At 39.8% G+C, this 25,263-nt stretch overlaps 1 protein-coding gene across 1 annotated transcript in view; it reads left to right on the top strand.

The window, feature by feature from the left end:
• Positions 1-25,263, top strand: part of plcg2 (phospholipase C, gamma 2) — a 203,019-nt gene extending 177,756 nt beyond the window's left edge. Inside the window, exons 23-32 of the mRNA XM_060837990.1 lie at positions 251-317; positions 973-1,133; positions 1,879-1,984; positions 2,302-2,517; positions 7,797-7,921; positions 10,633-10,747; positions 12,959-13,129; positions 15,321-15,409; positions 20,853-21,076; positions 23,746-25,263. Coding sequence (XP_060693973.1) covers positions 251-317; positions 973-1,133; positions 1,879-1,984; positions 2,302-2,517; positions 7,797-7,921; positions 10,633-10,747; positions 12,959-13,129; positions 15,321-15,409; positions 20,853-21,076; positions 23,746-23,797 — 1,326 coding nt within the window. The 3' untranslated portion in view covers positions 23,798-25,263. The remainder of the gene's footprint in view (positions 1-250; positions 318-972; positions 1,134-1,878; positions 1,985-2,301; positions 2,518-7,796; positions 7,922-10,632; positions 10,748-12,958; positions 13,130-15,320; positions 15,410-20,852; positions 21,077-23,745) is intronic.

Genomic DNA, 25,263 nt, shown 5'->3' with positions numbered 1-25,263 from the left:
CTGTTTATATCTGTCAACCAAGGCCCCCTGATTGGACCAGATTAACAGCCCCAATCAGGGAACTCATATTCTATGCCATCCACCACAGGATCATTCTATTTATTTATTTCAATTGATTTATTTCAATTGCTGCTATTTCATCATCTTTATAGTCTAACCTCAAACAGTTTCTAATAATAATACTCTCAAACTGGTTTTATTCCATTTGGAGGTGTAATCCTTGAGTTAATTTGTTTATTTTATTGTTCAGATAACAGAAGATAACCCCCTAGGAGTAATATGCAGAGGAATTGTGGAACTAGCCAAGTGTTCAGTCGGTATGTTCGAGCTGTGTGATGGGTAACTGTGATGAAATCATCTGATTGTTTTGTAGAATCATAGAATGATACTGAACAGAAGAGGCCCTTTTGCCCATTGCATCTGCAATGACAAAATTTTACTAAATCTACACTAGTCACACTTTCCTGCACTTTAATACAATGACATTGAATGTTCATCCAAGTGTTTTTTAAAGGTTGTGAGGTATTTCACCAAATCTACCATCCCAGACACTCCATTCCAGATTCCTGCTACCCTCTACATATTTCCTCAAACTCCCTTTAAATTGTGTGCTCTTGGTATTGACCCTTCCACTAAGGGCAACAGCTGCTTCGTATCCACCTTGTGTAAGCCCTTCATGACCTTAATGACCTCAATTAGGGCCACACTCAGCCTTCTCAAAAGAAAACAACACAAGCCTGTCAAGCTTCTCTTCATAGCTAAAATATTCCATCCCAGGCAACACCCTGGTGAATCTCTTCTGCACCCCCTCCAGTGCCATTATATCCTTCCTAACGGGAAGTGACCAGAACTCCACACAGTACTCCAGCTGTGACCTAACCAAAGTAATTTGTTTATTTGTCTTTATTTATTTGTTTTAATAGCTTGGAAGGATATTGTGAGAGTTGAAATGTTTCTTTGCTTTAAAAATAGTCAAACAGACAAATGGGAAGCTGGGAATGGCATTCATGTTTACTATTCAACCAAAAGTGCCCCCGGATGCGCCACCTCTTGATGTTGCTACAAATTCATTGGAAGAAATGTTTTCATGGTACCATGAAGTGGTCCAGTGCTCTCAGAAAAAGCTTGTACAGGTATGTCGCAGGCAAAATATTTATTTTTTGTTAATACAATAGAATGCCTACAGCGGGGAAGCAAGCCATTCAGCCCAATGAGTCCGCATGAACCCAGACCCACCACATCCTTGTAACCCTGCATTTCCCATGGCTAATCCACCTAGCCTGGACACTATGGATAATTTAGCCTGGGCAATCCAATTAACCTGCACATCGTTGGACTGTGGGAGGAAACCTGAGCACCTGGAGGAAATCTGCACAGATACAGGGAGAATGTGCAAATTTCCACACAGACAGTCATCCAAGTCTGGAATCGAACCTGGGTCCCTGCTATGAGGCAGCAGTGATAACCACTAGGTCACCATACACTCCATTTTTATTTCAAACTAGAATCAGATCAAACTGAAAATAAGCCATTTATGATCACTAACAATGAGCTGTCTTTCTTTTGGTCCAATGCTTTGATCATGTTGACTCATTTGTTGCATTGTACATTCGTGTTCAAATATTGCAGAATCCCCCCAAAAAAATGGAATTTATAAGTACTGTGAAGATACACTCTATTGCCACCTAAAATAAATCCTCACCGATACACGCACACATGTTAAGCATTAAAGCTTCTCATATTCGCAATACAGTTAAAAGAAAAGTAAAATAAAGAATAATTTTGTGGCTGAACGTGTAAATGAAGTTATATACATATCACAAAATTTTGAATTTCCATGAGAAGGAACAAAAAATAATTCCAGTTTTTTTTTGACAGGAGAAGAATCAAAATGAAATGGAGAAGAAACAACAGATTGCCAAAGAGTTATCTGACTTAGTTGTTTATTGCAGACCAGCCAAGTCTCGAGAATTTTTTCCAAATGGTAATTTTCCTTCTATGGAACCAAATCTATTTGATAGATTTGTAACAATGATGTCTCACCTTCCCGTTTATGCGGAAACAAAGCTGTTGTCCCATCAGAATTGTTTACCTGATATTTCACACTATTTCAAACTAACCCGGCAACAATCGTGAATTTATACAGTGAATTTATAATGATTCTTGACGAAAGCTCAGCTAATACTATAATATGTGTAATCACCATTCTAATTGCACAGATGCAGAATTATAACTATCGGATTGTAAAACACAAAGGACAAAATTAACAATTACTCAGTAAAGGTAATATCTCTCTTTCAGCAAAAGACAACATTGATTACAAAGAAATCAGATCATTTGCAGAGAACAAGGTGGATACCATCCTCAAACAAAAGTCAAAAGAGTTTCGAGAATATAACCGCAAGCAACTCTCCAGAATTTACCCCAAAGGTCAACGCATTGATTCTTCAAACTATGACCCAATTGTCCTCTGGCAACATGGATCCCAAATGGCAGCCCTAAATTTTCAAACACCAGGTACTTGATATTTTCTATAATTAACCACTTGACTTATTTTGGCCCAAAGTGTTGTGGCATTAAAGCAATGAAGATGTTGGTAAGAAGTATCAAAGGACATCAGAAATCAGTGACTTTAGGTCCTGATGTACCTGTAATAAACTTTAATCAGACTGTTCAAAGTTTGTGAGAAGATTTGTAGCTCGGGTGCTCGTTGTTGTGGTTCTGTTCGCCGAGCTGGGAGTTTTTGTTGCAGACGTTTCGCCCCCTCTCTAGGTGACATCTTCAGTGCTTGGGAGCCTCCTATGAAGCACTTCTGTACTGATTCCTCCGGCATTTATACTGGTTTGAATCTGCCGCTTCCGGTTGTCAGTTGCTGTCTGCTGCAGTGGCCGGTATATAGGGTCTAGGTCGATGTGTCTGTTGATAGAACTTGTTGATAGAATTAATCAGATTAGCCTAAATGCAGGAAATTCACATGTATTGTCTTTCATGCAGGATTGTGAATATGCTAATAATGAGCTGAAAATGTGTTGCTGGAAAAGCGCAGCAGGTCAGGCAGCATCCAAGGAGCAGGAGAAGGGCTCATGCCTGAAACGTCAATTCTCCTGCTCCTTGGATGCTGCCTGACCTGCTGCACTTTTCCAGCAACACATTTTCAGCTCTGGTCTCCAGCATCTGCGGTCCTCAGTTTCTCCTAGAATACGCTAATAATGTCAGATTTCAGTTAATGTAATTTAGGAGCAGCACAGATAATCCAACAAAATCATGCCTAGTGATAAATTAACATAAAGCTTGAGAGAGAACCTCCTCAATTGAAAACAGTAATGTTGCTTAAGTGCTTGCTGCACCAAAGTTTATGAGAGAATGTATCAAAAATATTATTACAAATAATGTAAATGTATAACAATGTAAATATTTCCACTGCCTTTCTGCTGACAGGCCAGGTACAAAAGGAAGGAAATTAGGATAAATGTGTATAAAACAGTGGTTCAGCATCAACTAAGCGATTGTGTTTAATGTTTGGTTCCCTATTTTAGAAAGGAAGTGAAGATATCAGCAACAATGTAGGATGATAATGAAAATAATTCCAGGGATAAAGAACTTCAGTTACATGGATAGATTAGAGAGGCTGGGACAGTTTTTCTTCGTGGGAAGAATTTCACAAAAATTATTCAAAATTGTGAGAATTCTGGACAATGTACATAGAGAATAACTATTCCAATTGTTACAAGGTGGGTGGCACGGTGGCACAGTGGTTAGCACTGCTGCCTCACAGTGCCAGAGACCCGTGTTCAATTCCCGCCTCAGGCCACTGACTGTGTTTGCACATTCTCCCCGTGTCTGCGTGGGTTTGCTCCGGTTTCCTCCCACAGTCCAAAAATGTGCAGGTTAGGTGAATTGGCCATGTTAAATTGCCTGTGGTGGGTCGGTGTGGACTTATTGGGCCGAAGGGCCTGTTTCCACACTGTAAGTAATCTGATCGAAAAACAGAAGACATTGATTTTAGAATGTAGGTAAAGAAAACGCTAATGACATGAGGTTATGCTTTTTTTTAATACAGCCAGTTCTTCTCTAAGGTGATGGGTGCATTCTTGTGCAACCCCGTGTTACAGAAATATCATGCTTTAGAAGTAGGGTTTAAAGTGTTGGTGCGGTAATCATGTTACAGCCAACACATGTTTTCAAAGTTTGCGCTGTAGAAACAGCCTCCCCAATTTGTCAATTGTGTTACTGTGAATTCATGTTGACAAAACATACATTATAACTAATCAACCTTTCAAGTGGGTGGCTAGGATCTGGAGTGTGCTGTTTGAGTGTGTAGTAGAGGCAGGCTCAACTATGGCTTTCAAAAGAGTATTGACTAATTATCTAAGGAGAAAAACAAATGAAGGACTAGAGACAAATGGTGTAGGAGTGGGGCTATGTGAGTTACCTGTGCAGAGAAGCAGCACTGATGCACTGGAACAAATGACTTCCTTTTGTGCTATAAGCAATCTGTTCAAAGATCCTATTTTGATTGAGAATAAGCACACATGACATGGAAGTAGGAATAATCAATGCAGTCCACAAGCTCCTTCCACCATTCAGTAAGATTGTGGCTGATATTCTAACCCAATTCCACTTTCCTGACATTAATCTTAATGCTGTTCACAACAAGAGTAAGAAATACATCATAATTCACAGTTAAGATAAGCTTTTCATGTTGCCATTGCACATCGTTTTCAAAATATTGATAAAATATTCAGTAGTCTTCAGAGTATATCACTTACTGAGACATGAATGAGGCAGACAACACTTACATTTGTTCCCATAGCTGTCATTTCCAGGAACACATCACCAGCATGAAGCCACAGGCTAATTGGCTTGAGAGGTGCTACTCCACATTAAGCATAGCTGATCAAAAGCCTCCTGTAATCTTAACACATATCTAGGCATACGGAAGGAGTCCCAGGATGATAATCAACCTGTTTGGCCCAGTTATGAATAAGACTTTCTGTGGCTATCAAGCCTTTTGAACCTAGAACCTCCTGTTCAGAGATACAGCTGTTGCCCACTGTGCTACAAGACATCCTTGTTGCTTACAGTGAAGATTTTAAAATTATTTCATTTTTGATACTAAAATCTGAAATGTCTTTGCACACAACAGCCTCTAGATGGAGTTTCCACTCTTGCCTATTATCACACCCCCACTGGGCCAAGCGGGTCTTGAGGACAGACCTTCAAACTCAAGGATAGGGACATTACTTGCTGTACAACAAGAGTCCTACCTTTGTCCTTACCTAATGTCCTTACCTAACAATGTAACCCTTGCATTGTTATGGACACAATAACAACAGAATAGATTTGCAATCTGCAGCTATAAAGTCACCATGGTCCCAGAGGGTTGCACTGTCATGGGAAAGATGACTGCTGATGGTTTGACCTGAGGGTCAACATGCCTCAGTCAAGGGGAGAGGTTAAGAAGGAAGGACCTTTGTGATAAACCCAATCAATATGAGAATTGAACTTGGGTTATGTATCATTTTACAAGGAACTGGACAACACCTTCCAAACTTGGGGTGTCAGACCCAGGATGCGGAGATGACTTATCTGAAGATATTTTCCAATCATCCTGTTTAGAGATATTGTGATACAGCTCTGGAGCAAGTGAAACATGAGTACAGGCCTCCTGGTTCAGAGCTAGAGACACTACCATTGCACCACACGAACCCATGAGTTATCTTAATTTGAAATTGCTTAATGTGAATAACCTGTCTCACCAAATTGAAACTTTGCAAAGAAAAGCTTCTGTGCTGCTTTTGTATTTTTTAAAAATTTGCACTGCTGGTACAGAGGCAACCAAAACAATGCCATTCAGTCCAGTGGGTCATTACAAGCTCTCTGAAAGAGCTGTCCAATAGTCCAGCTCCCCTTTTCTTTATCCGTAGACCTGCAAAATGTTCTTTTGAAGCAAAATACTTAGTATAGTCGTCTCCAATAATTCTATCATGAGTAAAATTAAGGCCATCTGCTGAAAAAAATGTAATTTCATAAGTAAGTGAAAATGGATTCAAAGCAGAAAATCAAAATTGAAGGTTCTGAGATGATGCGGACATGAGACCAAGCAATATGTTTTACATAATTGGAAACCCAAGATTTCAGGTTAAGAACCGTGGTCAAATATTCTATCACATCTCTCTCTGTCATGTTTGGGAAACGCATTGGTAGCACCAGATATACTTGGCGATATCAGTCATGCAGTGCATCACATCACTGTTTATTATTCTGAATTGTATCATTTAAGCTTCAGAGCTTGGATCTTCCTTTTGCATTTCTTGGGAAGAAGGAGAAATTTTAATTTTCAACTGTTTTACTTGATTACTCAGCTCCGTTATGATATTGAATGAGAGTGTAAATTAGACATGACAGACAAGATTGATGGAGTGAATTAACTTTTCTCATTCCATGTTTTATTATATTGCTTTCACAACTTTTGCATAACTGTGTTTGGAAATCATTCTCAAAGTTCTAAAGTAAGGGCCAGAATTATAATAACCCCTCCCCCTCCAAACACATCCCAGCTCCGTGCAGCTACATTTAGACAGGTGAGGGCAGCATAAGGGCACCACCGCCTCCCTGTCTCCCTTTTGAATGGGTGGTAGACGGAAAGGCTAAAAGGTAGCCATCCTGCCTATAGGCCTTTCAGTAGCTACCTCCACTTATTTACCAGTAGGAGGTGGGGAATGTGCCATTGGGGGAAGCTGCCAACTGGGACCATGGTAATGTTGATGGAGGCCCTTTTTTTATTTCAAAAACATGCTTCATTGATTAAAAATATCTTTATATATATTATATCTATATTACACACGCACAGTCACAAACACAGTTCAGTTATGTACAGTACCATATCAAGGAAGCAAACAAACATTGGAGTTTGATTCTATCCAACAAACCAAAGACATCTCTTACATCTACAATATTATATTTACATGCATTTGATGGTCTGGGAGAATCCGATAACTGAATGGCGGACCCCCATTTAATTTCAGCAGATGGACCCTAGACTGTGGTCTTTCCCACTGCACCTGGGGACCCATTTATTGAAAGGCACTCTGTGCCTGATCAAGGATGTGCTGAAAGCCACCCCTCGCCTCTGAACCTCATTTCTTTCTTATCCCTCTCTCCTCAGCCTGCCTCTCTGTTACTCCAAGATTTCCCAGACTAACCTTTATCTAGGGATCCATCTCCAGTTCCTCCCGTGGCCCCTAGTCTAGTATTAGAAATGGGTGACACCTTGGCTCAGTGGTTAGCACTCCTGCCTCACAGCACCAGGGACCCTGCTTCGATTCCCGCCTTGGGCGTCTGTCTGCGTGGAGTTTGCACATTCTCCCTGTGTTTGCGTAAGTTTCCTCACACAATCTAAAGATGTGCATGTCAGGAGAATTGGTCATGCTAAGTTGCCCATAGTCAGAGGTAAATGTAGGGAAGGTGAATGGGTCTGGGTGGGTAACTCTTTGTTGGACCAAATGGCTGTTTCCACACTTTAGGGAATCTAATCTAATCTGAATGATCACCACACCCGGTAGTGCTGCTGGTCTTGGAGAAGTGCTGGCCTCTAATTGGATGGGATATCTACCTACTGTGTGTTCATCTGATGGGAGGCCTGATGCTGTCCAGGCAAGTGCCTGATTTTCTTGGAATAGTGTTGGTCCTCTTAGATGCACACAATAGCTGAAAGAGAACAATTTCAGGGTTTTGGGGATGTCTTTACACCCAGCATTGTGATTCAACAAACCATTTCAATTTTTCTGTTACAGATAAACCAATGCAACTGAATCAAGCTTTGTTTTGTATGAATGGAAGAACTGGTTATGTGCTGCAGCCTGAATCTCTGAGGAGTGACAACTCAATGCAGCACCGACCATATTCTGTGAAAATTAAAGTAAGGAGATTTCATTCCAATTTGGGACCTATTGTGTCATTCAAAATTTGATAATAACATACAAACAAGCAGAACAAAAACTAGGGTGGCCAACCAGCCAGTTTCAGGAGTAACCACCTAGCTCCTGGCATCATTCTAAAGGATGCAACATGTGGTTAAAGTTTCCTCTTGTCCTAAAGCACTTGTCATGACCAGATCCCAGGTAAGATTTCTCAAATTACTATAGTTGCAGATAGGATACCCAAAATTGTCAGTCTCTGAGGTAAAGAGGCATGAACTGGTTAATTTACAGAGGATGCTTATCCTTATGGATACCATTCCAAACCAAATATTTATGTTTTCAAAGGAGCCAATTTAATCAGGCTTTCTCAAGATAACAAAGAGTTAGCTTATTAGTTGGTAAACATGAAAATAAATGAAAACACAACGCACATGCTGACATTAAAACTGAGAAGTGAGTTCAAAATTAACTTAAAAGATACACAGTTTAATCTCTGGGTTGAATGTGAAGAACAGATAGTGAAGTGTTGATAATCAAATAATCAATTCTGAACTTTTGAGGTTTAATTGAAATCTTTTTGATCTGTTTCCTTTTGACTGACTTGCTGGCAAGCTGATTTCTTGCACTCATAGCAAGAGAAAAATCTACCTGCAGTGCAGTGGGTGGTTCTTTGACTGTGACTTAGTGCTGAAACTCAGGCTGGTACCCCAACTCAACAATGCACTTTCTTTCATAAGGACACACAGTGTTGAACTGAACAGAAATCCTATTGTTCAGAGAGGAAGACTCAAGCCATAACTCTTGCTCAGTTTACAATCTGTGATATCTCTAGGATATGACTGTTCAGTTTACAGTGTATTTCTCCCCTTTTAAGTCCATCCACTTGTAGCTTCCTTGTCACCCTGTTAGGCTTGACATTCTAGGATCTCTCTCTTACTATTCCAGACAGCCACTGTTTTGCCATCTTTTGACAGCTAGTTGGCTTCAAATTCCCACACGTCGGAAGGATCGAACTATAACTGGAGTTTCTGATTGTGATGTGATTTGTTTTGAAATAATAGGGTCTTGTGGTGCAGTGGCAGTGTCCATGCTTCTGGAGCAGAAGGTCTGGGTTTGTATCTGGTCTAGCCTGAATGTGCATCATAACATGATGAAGCAGGTTGATTAAAATAACTAAAGCATAAAGATGCAGAACTACCTAATATCTGCTGAAAGAATGATTTTTACAGCCACCCAATGACCTTCATTACTTATTGATGGGAATGCAATTGCTTCCAAGGGCATCTTCAGAAATAATACAGCTTCAATATATCCAATAGCTCTGACCCGGAGTTTTGATCTATGGTCATGACGCACTTAAGGTGTTTTGCTTTCTGCTCCTCCGTTTTATAAAACATTATAAGGTAGTCCTGAGATACCAAACATAGCAAAATATTATCAAATTTGTCAAGAGAGGGGTGCAAGCAGGGTTAATGGTAAATTTCTAAATAAATTGGATAAATATTTATGCAGCATTAACGTTTGCAGGGCAATAAGTCAGGAAAGACAGTCACCTTCTTGAGGACAATTAGGGATGAGCAACCTCACTGTGAAGAGTTAATGACATCCTCATCCATAAAAGGTATGAATATGCAAAACAACTGGGAGAGTGAGTCTAATTGTAAAGCACTTTCAAAGAGCTTGCACCATCTGAGAGATCTACATAGCCACTTTCTATGATGTATTATTCTAGGCTATAGTTAGAACCTGTTTTCTAAAATATTTAATATTCAAATATGTCTTACTGGATGGAGAGATTCAAGATGGTCTATTTTTAATGTATAGTTCACTTATCCTTACCACCCATTCCGCAGTGTCATTATTAACCTCATCAATGAGACAGAGCTCTGCTTGTGTAGCCTTATAGGCAGAGTTCTTCTGATTTCAGAGTAATATCACATGATAGTACATGAGCACATTAGTGTTTCTGCACATTGAAAGATGCCTTATAATCATGCAAAAGCTGTGGCATCATTATTCATTCTTAGTCATTCGTAAAGAGTGAAATGGCATTAGTCAAAGTTACAAAATGTGATGTATTCAAGTGAAACTGTATCACTTCAGAAGATGCCCTTGGAAGCAATTGCACTCCCATCATAAGTAATGATGGTCATTGGGTGGTTGTATAAATCATTCTTTGCAGCTGATATTAAGTAGTTCTGCATCCTTATGTTTTTGTTATTTTAATTGACCTGCTTCATCATGTTATGATGCACATTGAGGCTAGATGGGTCACAAGCTCAGGCCATCCAGCCCTGAGGTATGGACTGCTACTGCACCACAACACCCTATTATTTTAAAACACACCTCATCACAATCAGGAACTTCATTTACAGTTTGATCCTTCCTACATGTGGGATGTTGAAGCCAATTGCATCATTTTCAGCATCATCCTGGCTGAGTGAAGTCACATTGACCAGAATCAATCTGAGGGCTTGATTGCTGTCTTAAATTCCATTCTTGTCAGCATGTTACCCTGTGATAGTTATTTTGATGAACCTGTTTGGATATATTATGACAAACCTCCAGCATAGAAAGGACTTGAACCCAGACGGTGCGATTAAGAGGCAGGGGTGCTATCACTGCACGTCAAAGCCCCATGTATTTTATTTTACAATACTCTTAGTTGGATTTTTGCATAATCTGTTTATTGTTCTCATTGTCTTTGCAGCTTCTTGGTGCCCGTCATCTACCCAAACCTGGCAGGAGTATAGTTTGTCCTTTTGTAGAAGTAGAATTGTGTGGAGCTGAGAATGAGAATAAGAAGTTCAAAACAGTAGTGATAAGTATGTTTGGGTCAAAAATGATTTCACTAATTAAGCTGTTGATGTTTTTGCCTTATTTTTAATTTCATTATGAATGACTTTTCTTGATGTTTGGATAAAATCGCCTCAGCAACATATTGAATTAGTCCCTATTGTGTTTTAAAATAATCATGAAATATTCTACAACCTCAGATGATTCTGTGTGCGCCAGAGGCTATAGCTGTCAAATATTCAAACCTGACAAAGCAGCCTGCATGATTGTTCCCCGTTCCGCCACCTTCATACACTGTGAACCATCTACAACTGTGCTTTCCAAACACTGTCACCTCACTCAACTGCTCAGAAATGTAATGGTGGGAGGGGATTGGTGGTGAGACCTGTCAGAATGGGACGGGGAGAAAGGAATCAGGTGAGAGTGTGATAAAGGCATGTGGAGGGCCCTCAGACTGAATTTGGGGAGAGCTGTCAGAGCAAACTCTAGGGTCAAAATAATGACCTAGATCTTGGAATGAGGGGGACAATTTCAACGTTTACAAATGTGTCAAACATTTGAAGAATTGAAAGCTGTGAGGAGAACAGTGTGGAACTCCAGAAGGATATAGATAAGTGGGCAGACAGGGCTGATGAATTTCAACGCAGAAAAATGTGAAGGAAGAATATTGAAAGACAATATAAAATGGGGGTACAATCCTAAATGGGGTCAGGAGCAGAGGGAGGTGGATATATGCGTGTACAGAACATTAAAGGCTGCAGGACAGGTAGAAAGAGTAGTTGCTCAAGCACATGGCATTATTATCTTTATTAAGAGAGGAATAGAGTAAAAGATGTGATATTGAACTTGTGTAAGATACTTGTCAGACCTCAACTGGAGTATTTGTGTACACTTGTGGCCACCACATTATAAGAAAGATGAAAACATATTGGAAAGAGGGCAGAAGTGGTTTACAAGAATAGTTCCAGGAATGAAGAACTGCAGTAATGAGAATAGATTGAAGAATTTGGACTCCTTGGAAAGAGAAAAGAGAGGTGATCTGAGAGAGATTTTCCAATTGAAGAGTGGGCTGGATGGAGTAGCGAGAAACATCCTGTTCCTGCTTATGAAAGGACCAAGAATGAGAGGGCATGGATGTAAATGATCTCCAAAAGAAGAAAGAGTGAAGTGAGGAAAAAGGTGTTTTCATTCAATGGGTGATTAGGATATGGAATGCAGTGCCTGGAAATGTGGGGGAAGCAGGTTCAATTGAGGCATTGAAGGGGGCATTGGATGATTATTTGGATAAAAATAATATGCTACGGCATGCAGGAAAAAGCAAGAGATTGGTCCATGTTAAGGATGATTATTTAAATGGCTGGGGCAGGCTGATGGACCAAATGGCCTCCCCTCTGCTGTAACACTTCTGTGATTCTGTGGCATGGATTGTAACAGTACAGGAAGGCAACTAAATATAACCTTCTAAGGGTAACTAGGGAGAGGCAGCAAATTCTGTCCTTGCCGCTGATGCTCATATCCCTGAACAAATTAAAAATTACAATCAGAATCTGAAAGAGAAAAGTACGTTTCTTTTTTTTTAGATTACTTACAGTGAGGAAACAGGCCCTTCGGCTCAACAAGTCCACACCGACCCGCCGAAGCGCCACCCACCCATACCCCTACATTTACCCCTTACTTAACACTACGGGCAATTTAGCATGGCCAATTCACCTGACCCGCACATCTTTGTGACTGTGGGAGGAAACCGGAGCACCCGGAGGAAACCCACGCAGACACGGGGAGAACGTGCAAACTCCACACAGTCAGTCACCTGAGGCGGGAATTGAACCCAGGTCCCTGGCGCTGTGAGGCAGCAGTGCTAACCACTGTGCCACCGTGCCGCCCGGTATGCCACCGTGCCGCCCGGCTTTCAGGATGCAGAGATTGTGGAATTGTATAAATATCTTGCCGTGATTGTTTATAAATAGCAAAGGTGAATCCAATAACAAGATCTCAATTGCATATATTTTTGATTTAGTAAAAGGCAGGTGTTTAAACTGCAGCTATGTGACTTCAGTAATGCATTGTCCATTATTATATGCCTTTGTGCTACACTTAACTGCTGCCAAAAGGCCACAATGTGAAAAGTAATATTCTGTGATATATGAAATGAGCCAAGGGTAATACAGATTAATTTTATAATTGGAGGAAAGTGTCTTGTGAATGATAAGTTATTTAAATCATTTCTTTTTGTATTCCAGATGATAATGGTCTTAATCCAGTTTGGTGTGGAGCAGAAGACGCTAGTGAGGAATTTGTCATTCAAGATCCCTCTTTAGCTTTTCTCAGATTGGTCGTGTATGAAGAGGATATGTTCAGTGATCCTAACTTCTTAGCTCATGCCACTTTTCCTGTCAAAGGAATTAAAACTGGTTAGTGCCAACGGATCAGAACTTCAGTAGAACTGAGTCTTGTATTGTAGACAACATAATATAGTTTAGCGGGACACAACTTGGATAATTTTAGATATTTTGATCCTGGGAGAATAGAAGGCTTGGAGAATGTTTTCAACACACATGAATAATTTGCCCAGGTAGTCTTGATTTTTGCCCATGAGTTTATTAATTCTATACTTTAATTAAGGAAAATGACTCCACAATCAAAACAAATACGAAGAATTTGCTGTTTGAATTAATTTTAAAAACCTTGAAAATGTATCCGTCAGCTGTGCCCCCTTGGTGACTGCAGTTTTAATGTGACATCACCTCATTGTACGGAGATAATGATTTAGTGGTTTTATCACTAGATTATTAATCCAGAAACTCAGCTAATGTTCTGGGCACCATGACAGATGGTAGAATATGAACTCAATAAAGAATCTAGAATTAAGAGGTCTAAAGGTGGCCATGAAAATATTGTTGATTGTTGAGAAAACCCATCTAGTTCACTAATGTCCTTGTGGAAGAACATCTGTCATCCTTATCTGGTCTGGCCTACATATGATTTCAGATGCACAGCAATGTGGTTGATTCTTAATTGCCCTCTGAATATAAAAGTTGACCCAGCCAAAGATGCTTTATGAGTGAATAAAGAAAATAGCAGTTACTCCCATTACAATAGGTATATCTCACCAATGTTTCCACACATTCTCAGATTTTTATATAAGAGCAATGATTCTGAAATAAGGTGCTCATCTGCAGAGGCCTCTTGTCTAGCCTGGTTGTTTTGTTCTTACATTTTTTAAATTATGTGTATTTAAACCATTGATGTAATGTAACCTTGTTTCAATTTTTCCTTCAGCCTAACTTGCATTTTTGAGTTCATTGCGGTTTCGATGAAATTTATCATGATTTTATATAATGAATTTCTGATGTTACATCTTTGTCAAGAGTCTAATTTATGTTCAAATTTAGAAAAGCAATCATTGAAATGTCTCAAGGGCAACACGTGGCTGGGCTATCATTTGATATTTCAGTGAAGCATTTCTTGTTATATTTATGATTGAAAAAATTCCAGTTCATTGTAGCTCATGTTCAGCATACACAAATGTAAACAGTGTATGAAGTAATGTTTTAAACTATCTTATGAACAAAGTTAACATATTTGCTACTTAACATATCTGAGATGGTGTTTAGTTGTCGATATGTGAATGAGGTTTTGCAGCATTTCAATTTATGGTGAACACAAAGTCAATTTAGTGAACAAAGTCTTTCATTAAAATGAAAAGATGGAATAAAATGAAAGTGAAATATTACTATGGCTAAATTTAGATCTCCTATTGTTAGAATACAGCAATGGAAGATGAGACCAAGTCTATAATGGTGACAATTTATCTTTATTGGATATATTCATCAAATTAACACAGTGGTAATAAATTTAATTACATTTTTAACATTATCAGTTGCTGGAGAATTACGCTGCACATAACCTAATGTCATCATAACTTTACTATACCTAGGACCAGCAATCCACTTTGTTAAAAATTTAATATCTCTCGACATTTCTGTTCATCACAAACTGCAGTATCACAAACATCCTGTTTATCCTATGATTTAGAATTTGTATCTTTGTGCATGCTGTGAGCAGGAGTTGTGTGCCTGCATGCATTAAAATTTGAAAACTATGGCAGACTGTTGAGGCAGTCAATGAGACTGTGCATAATCAGCTAGCCATTTGCCTCCAGAATCTGTGATTATCTCTGGAGAGATTGCTGTATTGTGCTTCTTCCCCATAAAAATACAAAATACAGCAATTATTTTTGGAAAGCAGCTACAAGACTCACAGTGGTACAAGAAGGTGACTTCCACCATATTGCTTAGGGCAATTAGCAATGAGCAATAAATGCTGGACTTGCTAATGATGTGCACATCCCATGATGAATAAAAAGAAAGTTGAAAGGGAGTTGGTTCTACTTCACATGCAGAAAATCTTCACTTTGGTAAGGTTTGCATAAAAACTATTAGAAAGTTTTGAATATGAAGCAAGCTCCCACTGTGCGTGAATTAGTTTCCATGGGGTTTTGATGTAAGATGTCAATTTGTCAGTATAATTGAAATGTTGATGTCATTTAATGTTCAGGAATTTGAACATTCAGTAAATGCATGTTTTTCATATTCTCTCCAGGGTATCGATCAGTTCCCCTTAAAAATGGTTACAATGAAGACATAGAATTGGCAGCTCTGCTTATCCAGTGTGAAGTGAACCAATTAGGGGTAAATGCTGTCCATTTTTATAACTCAGATTTTTTTCCTTAATGAATGTTAAATTGTGACCTGGTGTGTTATTATTGAAAGCCTGAATATATCTCTACAAGTTGCAGGCATCCAAGCCTGATAGATGAAAGAAAAAGAATTCACAGTTATATAACATCTTTTTTGACCTCAACACATCCCAAAACACTTCAAAACTAATGAAGAGCAGTCAGTGGTGTAAAGAAATGACATAAAATGAAAGTGGCAGGATGGATTTAATCTTCTCCACCAGGGATTGCAGATCACACACTCTCCGCAGAATGTCATGGTTTCGTCGCATTAATTTCAATCGAATAAAAATCCAGTCGGACTCAAAATTGTACAGGGTAGGCAATATCACCGATCAGATTATGATTCATACATAAGAAATATAGAGCACAGTTTTCCTCTCCCTGAGATGGCAAGAGAGTTAGTGGGAAATATTTGGGAGTGTTGGCACTGAAAAATACTCGTCCCCTTTTGAGCATGTCACCAATGAAGTGCTGGTGGGGAAGTCCATGACAGACATTCTGTACTGGTCAATTCACAGCCGTAAAGGTCCTCAACTCACCGTGTCCCCAGTACCCTGCATTCCTGGCAAGCAGCAAAAGTGATTTGTTTCCCATCTGGACTGCACCTGCTAACCAGGTTGGGATAGAGTCCTCCATTTGGCCCAATCTGACAGCAATCTGACAAAGATGGAAGGCAAGGGAGTACTTTCTGAAAGACATCCCCTTTCCCTGCCTCTGACTCCTCTGATATCTCCCTCACCCTGACTCTCACTCAGTGAGGAATGAAAGTAGAACACATGGCTTCCTGAAATATTGGCATTCCCGTGTCTCTAGGACTCCAAAGCTTCTGTTGAGCTATGACACCATTTTTGAAGCCCTGAATAAGTATATAAACTGATTGGTACGCAATCCATTGATCTTTCTTGGCTTAGCACTTACATGGAGGTTATCAACCTCTGTGGATTGCCTAGCGTTTTTAGACAGGAAGGCAGGTGGCTGAGAGCTGTAGAATGGGAATGCTGGATACAATAGTGAAGCTGATAGTCCATAAGCGTTGCTGAGGTTTATGTGTGGTGACAGAGTTAGAGTGAGTGTGACAGAGCAGAGGGAAGACGATGGAATCTAACATAATGGAATGCAGAAGATCATTGTCCTTTTTCCTGCACTGCTGTGTATTCCACTGAACCAGATAACAGCACTGACCCAAGCCGCTCTCTTTGTCCAGGTTGGCTGTGTTTTGTGCCTTGGCATCCTCTGGTGGTCAGCTGGGTAAAGGATGGACCTCCTGTGGACCACCCCATCCAACAGAACCCAATTGGAAAGGAGAGTGCCAGCTTTCCTTTCGGAGACATTTCAATTTGCTAAGAGGACAGTGCGCGAGGTAGTTCCTGCCTTGTAGCATCTTGAATTGTGTGCAGCTGGGCTTTCCCTATAGTATCAGTGGCTTGTACACCAAAAGATTCTGGCAGCAGTGGGAATCTTGCCTGTCCTGGCCTGAGATTACACTTGAAGGATGACAAAGAGGCTGTTTGCATAATTAATGGAGTGAGGAGTGCAAAGTAGTGAGAAAAGTCAGTGTGAGCCATGAACATCTGCTATGAAACAGCTACCCAAAAATAACACAGCTAAAAATTGGGAAATTCAACACAACATACATTTTTTTCTGGCTTAATAACAAAACCCAATAGCCATTGAGTATGCCTGTGGAATATGCTACAGTTATGACAGTTCAAGTGGGATAGCTAATAGAAAAGTAAAACATTGAACTCATTACAGCAGTTGGAGTAGTCACAAGTAAGAACTGAAATTTCAACAGGTCAGATTTCATATTGCAGAGCTGTCAATGTAACATATCACAGTATATTATTTGCCTTTATTTGCAGTGAACAATATTTGAGTGAAACAACCACCATAAATTTAGCAGAAGAAAGTTAAATTATTTTATAGAATCATAGAGTCATACAGCATGGAAACAGACACTTCCATCCAACTCGCTCACGCTGTCCAGACATCCCAGTCTGACCTAGTCCCATTTGCCAGCACTTGGCCCATATCCCTCAAAACTCCTCCTATTCATGTATTCATCCAGGTACTTTCTCTGGCAGCTTATATAGGCACCACCTTCTCCATGAAAAGGTTACCCTTCAGGTCCTTTTTAAATATTTCCCCTCTCACTTTAAACTTATGGTCCCTAGTTTTGGACTCCTCTACCCTGGGAAAAAGACCTTGGCTATACACCCTATCCATGCCCCTCATGGTTTTATAAACCTCTATGAGGTCATCCCTCAGCCTTCGATGCTCCAGAGGAAAAAGCCCCAACCTGTTTAGCTTCTCCCTTTAGCTCAAACCATATAGATTCAGCAATATCTTTGGAAGTATTTTCTATACCCTCTCAAGTTTAACAACATCCTTCCTATAGTAGGGTGACCAGAATTGTAGACAGTATTGTAAAAGTGGTCTCACCAATGTCCTGTACATCTGCAACATGACATCGCAACTCCTATACTAAATGTTCTGATTATTGAAGGCAAGCGTGCCAAATGGCTTCTTCACCTCCCTGTCTACCTGCAACTCCATTTTCAAGGAAATGTGCACCTGCACCCAGGTCTCCCAGGGCCCTAACATTAACTGTATAAGTCCTGCCTTAGTTGGCCTTAACAAAATGCAACACCTCACATTTATCTAAATTAAACTCCATCCGCCACTCCTCCGCCCATCAGCCAATCTGATCAAGGTCCTGTTGAAATCTGAGATAATCTTTCCCACTGTCCACTACACCACTACCTATTTTGGTGTCAGCTGCTAACTCTACCTCCTATGTTCACATCCCAAATAATTTATATAAATGACAAAAAGCAGTGGACCTAGTACCGATCCTTGTGGCACATCGGTGGTCACAGACTTCCAGTCCAAAAAGCAACCCTCTGCCACCACCTTGTGTTTCTTACCATCAAGCCAATATTGTATTCAATTGGCTAGCTCCCCCTGGATCCCTTGTGATCCAATCTTATTAAACAGCCTAACATACGAAACCTTGTTGAATACTTTGCTGAAGTCCATATAAGCATCTGCTGCTTTGCCTTTATCAATCTTCTGTCACCTCTTCAAAACGCTCAATCAATTTAGTGAGACACAATTTCCCTGCACAAAGCTATGTTGACTATCCCTAATCAATCCTTGTCTTTTCTGTCTCTCAGAATCCCCTCTAACATCTTACCCATCAGTGACATAAGGTTTACTGCTCTGTAGTTCCCTGGCTTTTCCTTGAGCCTTTCTGAAATAATGACATCACGTTAGCCAACATTCAATCTTCTGGCACCTCAGCTGTGGCTGACTATGACACAAATATCTCATCAAGGGGCCCAGCAATCTCTTTCCTATCTTCTCGCAAAGTTCTGGGAAACACCTGATCAGGTCAAGGTGAATTATCTACCTTTATGCACTTTCAGACCTCCAGCACTTCCTTTTCTGTAAAAACAATCTTTTCAAGACATCACAATTTATTTCCCCACCTTACCTGGTTTCCATGTCATTCTCCACAGTAAATACTGACGTGAAATATTTGTTTAGTACCACACCCATTTCCTATGGTCTACATGTAAACGGCCATGTTGATCTGTAAGAGGCCCTATTGTCGCGTTAGCTACTCGTTTACCTTTAATGTACTTACAGAATCTATTTGGATTCTCCTTAACTCTATTTGCCAAATCTACCTCATGTCCCCCTTTTTGGCTTCCTGATTTCCCTCAGGTATACTCCTACTGCCCTTATACTTCTCTAGGGATACAAATAATCCCAGTTGTCTATATTTTATACATGAGCTGAAAATGTGTTGCTGGTTAAAGCACAGCAGGTTAGGCAGCATCCAAGGAACAGGAAATTCGATGTTTCGGAAACGTCGAATTTCCTGTTCCTTGGATGCTGCCTAACCTGCTGTGCTTTAACCAGCAACACATTTTCAGCTCTGATCTGCAGACCTCACTTTTTACTCGTATATTTTATACATGAATACTTCTATGATCAGAGCCTCAATTTCTGCAGTCACCCAGCAATTCCTACAACCACCAGCCATGCCATTCACACTACCAGGAACATGCTGTCTCTGAACTCTCATTCTCTCATTTTTGAAGGCCTCCCACTTCCCAACCATCACTTACCTAATTGGGGTGGCACGGTAGCTCAGTGGTTAGCACTGCTGCCTCACTGCATCAGGGTCTGAGGTTCAATTCCAGCCTCGATGACTGACTGTGTGGAGTTTGCACATTCTCCCAGTGTCTGCGTGGGTTTTCTCCAGATGCTCCGGTTTCCTCCCACATCCAAAGATGTGCAGGTCAGGTGAATTAGCCATACTAAATTGCCCATCGTGTTAGATGCATTCATTAGAGGAAGGTGGGTTACTCTTCAGAGGTTCGGTTGGGCCGAAGGGCCTGTTTCCACACTGTAGGGAATCTAATCTAAATAGCCTCCCCCAAAAAGCTTTTGAAAGTTCCTGTCTAATACCATCAAAAATTTGCCTTACTTTAATTTAGAGCTTTAACTTTTTGATTGATTCCATCCTTTTCCATAACTATTCTAAAACTAACAGAATTATGATCACTTGCCCCAAAGTGCTTTACCATTCACACCCCAGTCACTTGCTCTGCCTTATTTCCCAACAGAAGGTCAGGTATTTCACAGGGGAAGAAGAATCCTTACAGTGTGGAAACAGGTCTTTGGCCCAACAAGTCCATACCGACCCTGCGAAGTGTAATCTACTCAGATCCATTCTCCTACCCTATTACTCTACATTGGCCCCTAACTAATGCATCTAACCTACACATCCCTGAGCACCATGGGCAATTTAGCATGGCCAGTTCACCTAACCTGCACATCTTTGGATTGTGGGAGGAAACCAGAGCACCCAGAGGAAACCCACATAGACAGTTAACTGAGGCTGGAATCGAATCTGGTTCCCTGGTGCTGTGAGGCAGCAGTGTTAACCACTGAGCCACCATGCCACCCCATTGCTCCTTCTCTCGTAAGTACATCCAGATAGTGAATTAAAAAGTTTTCTTGTACACACTTCATAAATTCTCCCCCTTCCCCCAGGCTCTTAAAACTGTGACAATTCCAGTCTATGTTTGGAAAGTCAAAATTCCCTACCATTACCCAGCAGTGTTACTAATTTAGTAAGAGATCTCAATCTATCCTGTTATGAATTAAAGAGCTAACAAAGTGGAAGTCACTTCCTCCGCTAAAGAAGTTATACTTTGGTAAAATAAACACCTAAATGATCACAGAGTCATTAAACTTATGTACCATGGTTATTTATGATATTCTGCTGTCCGAGAGCCACAACCTTTAAAAATGATCACGTAACCACTAGCTGGATTTGCTAATCCTGCAATTAAAAGCACGTTATTTGATAATCACAGGAAGGTGAAGAGGAACTCTACTCCTCCCGTCAGCAACTTCAGCAGCGGCCATTTGAAAGTTTATATGACAGTGCCCTAAAAAGACAACGGACTTTAGATGGGTTATACAGCACCAGTGCACCTCGTCAGCGACAATTTGACCCAATACTATATGATTCTAACACAATACAAACTGGAAGGGGTGGAGGTCAGAGAGATCAGCTGCCAGAAGTTCCAAAGAGGAGGTGAGTACAGTTTATGGAAACTTTAATCCTTCAAAATCACTGAGAAACTAAATGGAAGAGTGATCATATATCTCTCATAAATGTCAAAAGTTCCTGCTGGTGATTTTATCTTGTGTCTTGTGTAATGAGACATTAATAGTTTTGTACCCCTACTGTCCCACAAGCCCCAGTAATGCGATGGGTACCATACTGTTGTGTGCCCAAAGTGTTTGTCATTTTCAGGTACGTTTAATATCCCAGAACACCAACTGTGAGTTTATGTTGGAACTGATGCTTGGGCTACATTGATTATTTTAATTGGACAACAGTGCCGGGAAAATAAATTTGACATTCTTTCTGAGGTGGCCAGTGGAAATCTCTGAAATGTTAATCCCTATCCACTTTACCCATCGACTTGTTACTGGCCAGCCTCAACTTGGTGAGTTGGTCCCATTTAGCAGCCTGCTTTGTTGACCTGAATGTAGCTGAGCTCTCGAAAACACAGCCTCAGTATTGATGCAGTGGCAGATAAATGTCCTGCCTGTTCTGCTGACCAGGCACTCATTAGTCAAAATCGCCTATTTATCTTTTTCATTGTTTCGTGGGATGTAATGAATTCCTACAGTTCATGCAGTGTACATAACACCCAAGGTGGATTTATATAGGCAGTTCCATGATTTTGACCCATATGTCTCACTTTTTTTTGTGTTATAACTTTCAATATAAATAAGTGTAGAAATAGATGCACCATTGTATTTTCTTATAATACATACTGTTCACTTTGTGTTACATGTGATCTTAATTTAATATTTAATTAGTTTCAGCTTCTTAACCTCCACCGCATGATGTTCATTAAAATATTTAATTTAATGATTCTATAATCAACTGAACAGTCAATGGTCAATTTACTTTGATAAAAGAAACATGCCAAGGAAAAATATCAACATCCTTATCCTTATCTACTCAATATTAGTATTTTAATTTTCATATAAAGTTGCAAAGTACAACCATATTAAAACAAAGGCTTGCAATAAATTGTACATGGCTGACCAATCTGAGATATTGAGTATGTAATCATGCCCCTGAACTGAATGTCTTTGGGCATTCAGAATGAGAGTCAAGCAGTGCAGAACACACTCTTCTCATCAATCTTTTATCAACCTAAACATGTTCCACATAAGTTATTTACATAGTCTGTTTCTTTAAAATAGGATTTCACTGCACCCATGCACATCTCACTGTTTCATGATGGTGTAACATTCATCATTCAAATGAGACAAAATCATGAAGCACAGCAGAAGAGTATTCAATCCAATATGCCTGTGCCATGATTTTAAAAATTGTGAATTTGCCCCACTCTCCATCTCTTTTTCTCAGCCCTGCATTTTCTTTTCTCTTTCACAGAATCTGCATCCCTTTCAGTTAATGTATTCCAGATCACAATAAATTTCTCCTCCCCCTCCCACTGGCTTATTTTGCCAATTGTTTTAAACTTCTATCTTCTGCTTAGATTAGATTACTTACAGTGTGGAAACAGGCCCTTTGGCCCAACAAGTCCACACCGACGAGCAACCCACCCAGACCCATTCCCCGACATTACCCCTTCACCTAACACTGCGGGCAATTTAGCATGGCCAATTGACCTAACCTGCACATTTTTGGACTGTGGGAGGAAACTGGAGCACCCGGAGGAAACCCACACAGACACGGGGAGAATGTGCAAACTCCACACAGTTGCCTGAGGCGGGAATTGAACCCAGGTCTCTGGCGCTGTGAGGCAGCAGTGCTAACCACTGTGCCACCATGCCATCCAACAAGACCACACCGACTCGCCGAAGCGCAACCCACCCAGACCCATACCTCTACATTTACCCCTTCACCTAACACTACGGGCAATTTACTGACCTTCTTGCCTGTGGAACCAGTTTCTCCCTGTCCACTCTGTCTGGTCACAATTTTAAACAACTCTAGTAAAGATCCCTTCAACTTTTTCCACTCTAAGGAGAACAATCCCAGTTTTTCTAGTATCTGGATCCCTAAAATATAAGCACTACTGTAGAGTCATAGAGATGTACAGCATGAAAACAGACCCTTCAGTCTAATTCATCCATGCCAACCAGATATCGCAACCCAATCTAGTTCCACCTGCCAGCACCTGACCTATATCCCTCCAAACCCTTCCTATTCATATATCCATCCAGATGCCTTTTAAATGTTGAATTGCACTAGTCTCCACCACTTTCTCATGTAACACCCTCTCACCCTAAACTTATGCTCTCTAGTTCTGGATTCCCCCACACCAGGGAGATTTTGTCTATTTATCCTATCCATGCCCCTCATGATTTTGTTAACCTTTTAAGATCATTCCTCAGTCTCCGATGCTCCAGGGAAAACAGCCCCAGCCTCTTCAGCCTCTCCCTATAGCTCAAATCCTCCAACCCTGGCTACATCTTTGTAAATCGTTTTTGAACTCTTTCAAGTTTCGCAACATCCTTCCAATGGGGAAGGAGATCCGAATTGCATGCAATATTCCAAAAGTAGCCTAACCAATGTCTTCCTTTTGTGGGAGAAACAGAGAGAACTTTGGAATGACCCTATATTTGATTATTTGGTAGACTTTTATAGTAGAGTTGCCAAAGCCTAAGTTAAATAACTAACAAACAGAATTTTCTGCTATTTCCGTTCCTCAGAGGCAAAGACAAGGAAAAGAGACCTCCCAACAGCAGCAAGTTTTATACATGAAAGAAGAATGCTTTTATCACCCATCCATGATGCCAACATCAATGTCAATAAAACCAATTAAAATCAGTGATCACTGTAAAGTATGGGAACAGCAAATTTTGAAATTAATGCATTCAGTAAAATTATTGCAATGTACCCGTTATTATTTTTGTCAGGTAATTAAGATCATGATGTAAAGTGAAAAATATTGAGTATCTTCCAGCTTTCGTAAACCTCTTTTTTTCTCTCTTGATTAAATAGTCCATTGACACAAGTGCCTTTCTAAGAAATCTATTCTCCAAACAGTCAATCAATTATAATATATCACACGCCATGTTAAAGAAAACCTTTTGGGATTCAGTGTAACTGTAAAATCAAATAGAATGCAATTCTATCCCCTTGTGACATGGTCTCTGTTCCTTCAGATCAATGTCGATCTTTTGCAAAGCTGAGTTCATTTATCAAATTTCAACTTCGGTAACAATAAATAAGAAGCTAGGACATATGACATCAAAGTTATTCCTAAAACCAGTGAGATTTAACTAATAAAGAAAAATGAACCATATTGTTTCATTGAAATCTGCCAAGAATGTAGACTAAATTGACCACAGAGTGCATCTTGCAGCCAGTTCACAAAGAAAAAGAGCTTGTTTTACTTTTGCCAGTTTGAAAGCGGTCAATGTCAAGATGGAGGACTTGCAGCATATGAGTTTAGATGCTGATTGAAAATGAAAATTCATAGAAGGTATGATACATAGGAATAACAATCCTGTAACTGCTAAAACCATGCTTTTATTATCTAATGTTATCTAACCGTTAACATTTATTCAACTTCAAAACATTAAAGAGATAGTTATTCCTTTAACTACTGCTAAAATATCCTGTCAATTTAATATGGATAGTGACATGAATGCAGCTTGTGGTGTATTTTCTGATAAATATTATAATAATTTTCTATAAAAAGCTTATTATTATTAACTGAAAGCCCATTTGGAGTTCATCCTGCCATCTTGGAATTGAATATATCAGAAAAAAAGAAAGAAAATAGCAAGTAAATTGCAATGCTGGTTTTACATAACTTTTTCTTGTCCTCGGCACTGGTTTGTCTCCTTCTACAAGCCTTTGTGACAGGTCTAAATACAAAAGGCTGATTTGTGACACTTCCTTTGTGCAAACCGTTGGATTTATGTACTCTGTGACTAGTATTTGTGTTAGGCCAGTAAGGGAAATTACTCGTCACATTTTTGAGAAAACTAGATCTTCAATGGGATCTTCGGCCATAAAAAGGAAAATTATTTTCAGGATAAAAATAAGAACAAATCACTGTCGGGAATGAATTGCTACAGCCTCTGTTTGCGGTGTCATCAGAAATAAGTCAATTTTACAGTCATTAAAATCAACTTACACATGGAAGTTTTTTTTCCACAATATATATTTGTGGCATTACTTTGAGTATAACTAAAATGCTTTTACTTTATTTGATCTCT

This window comes from Hemiscyllium ocellatum, chromosome 17 (assembly GCF_020745735.1).
Source record: "Hemiscyllium ocellatum isolate sHemOce1 chromosome 17, sHemOce1.pat.X.cur, whole genome shotgun sequence".
NCBI classification, from domain to species: domain Eukaryota; kingdom Metazoa; phylum Chordata; class Chondrichthyes; order Orectolobiformes; family Hemiscylliidae; genus Hemiscyllium; species Hemiscyllium ocellatum.
Note: the sequence above shows the minus strand (reverse complement) of the source record. Positions and strands in the feature narration are given on the sequence as shown.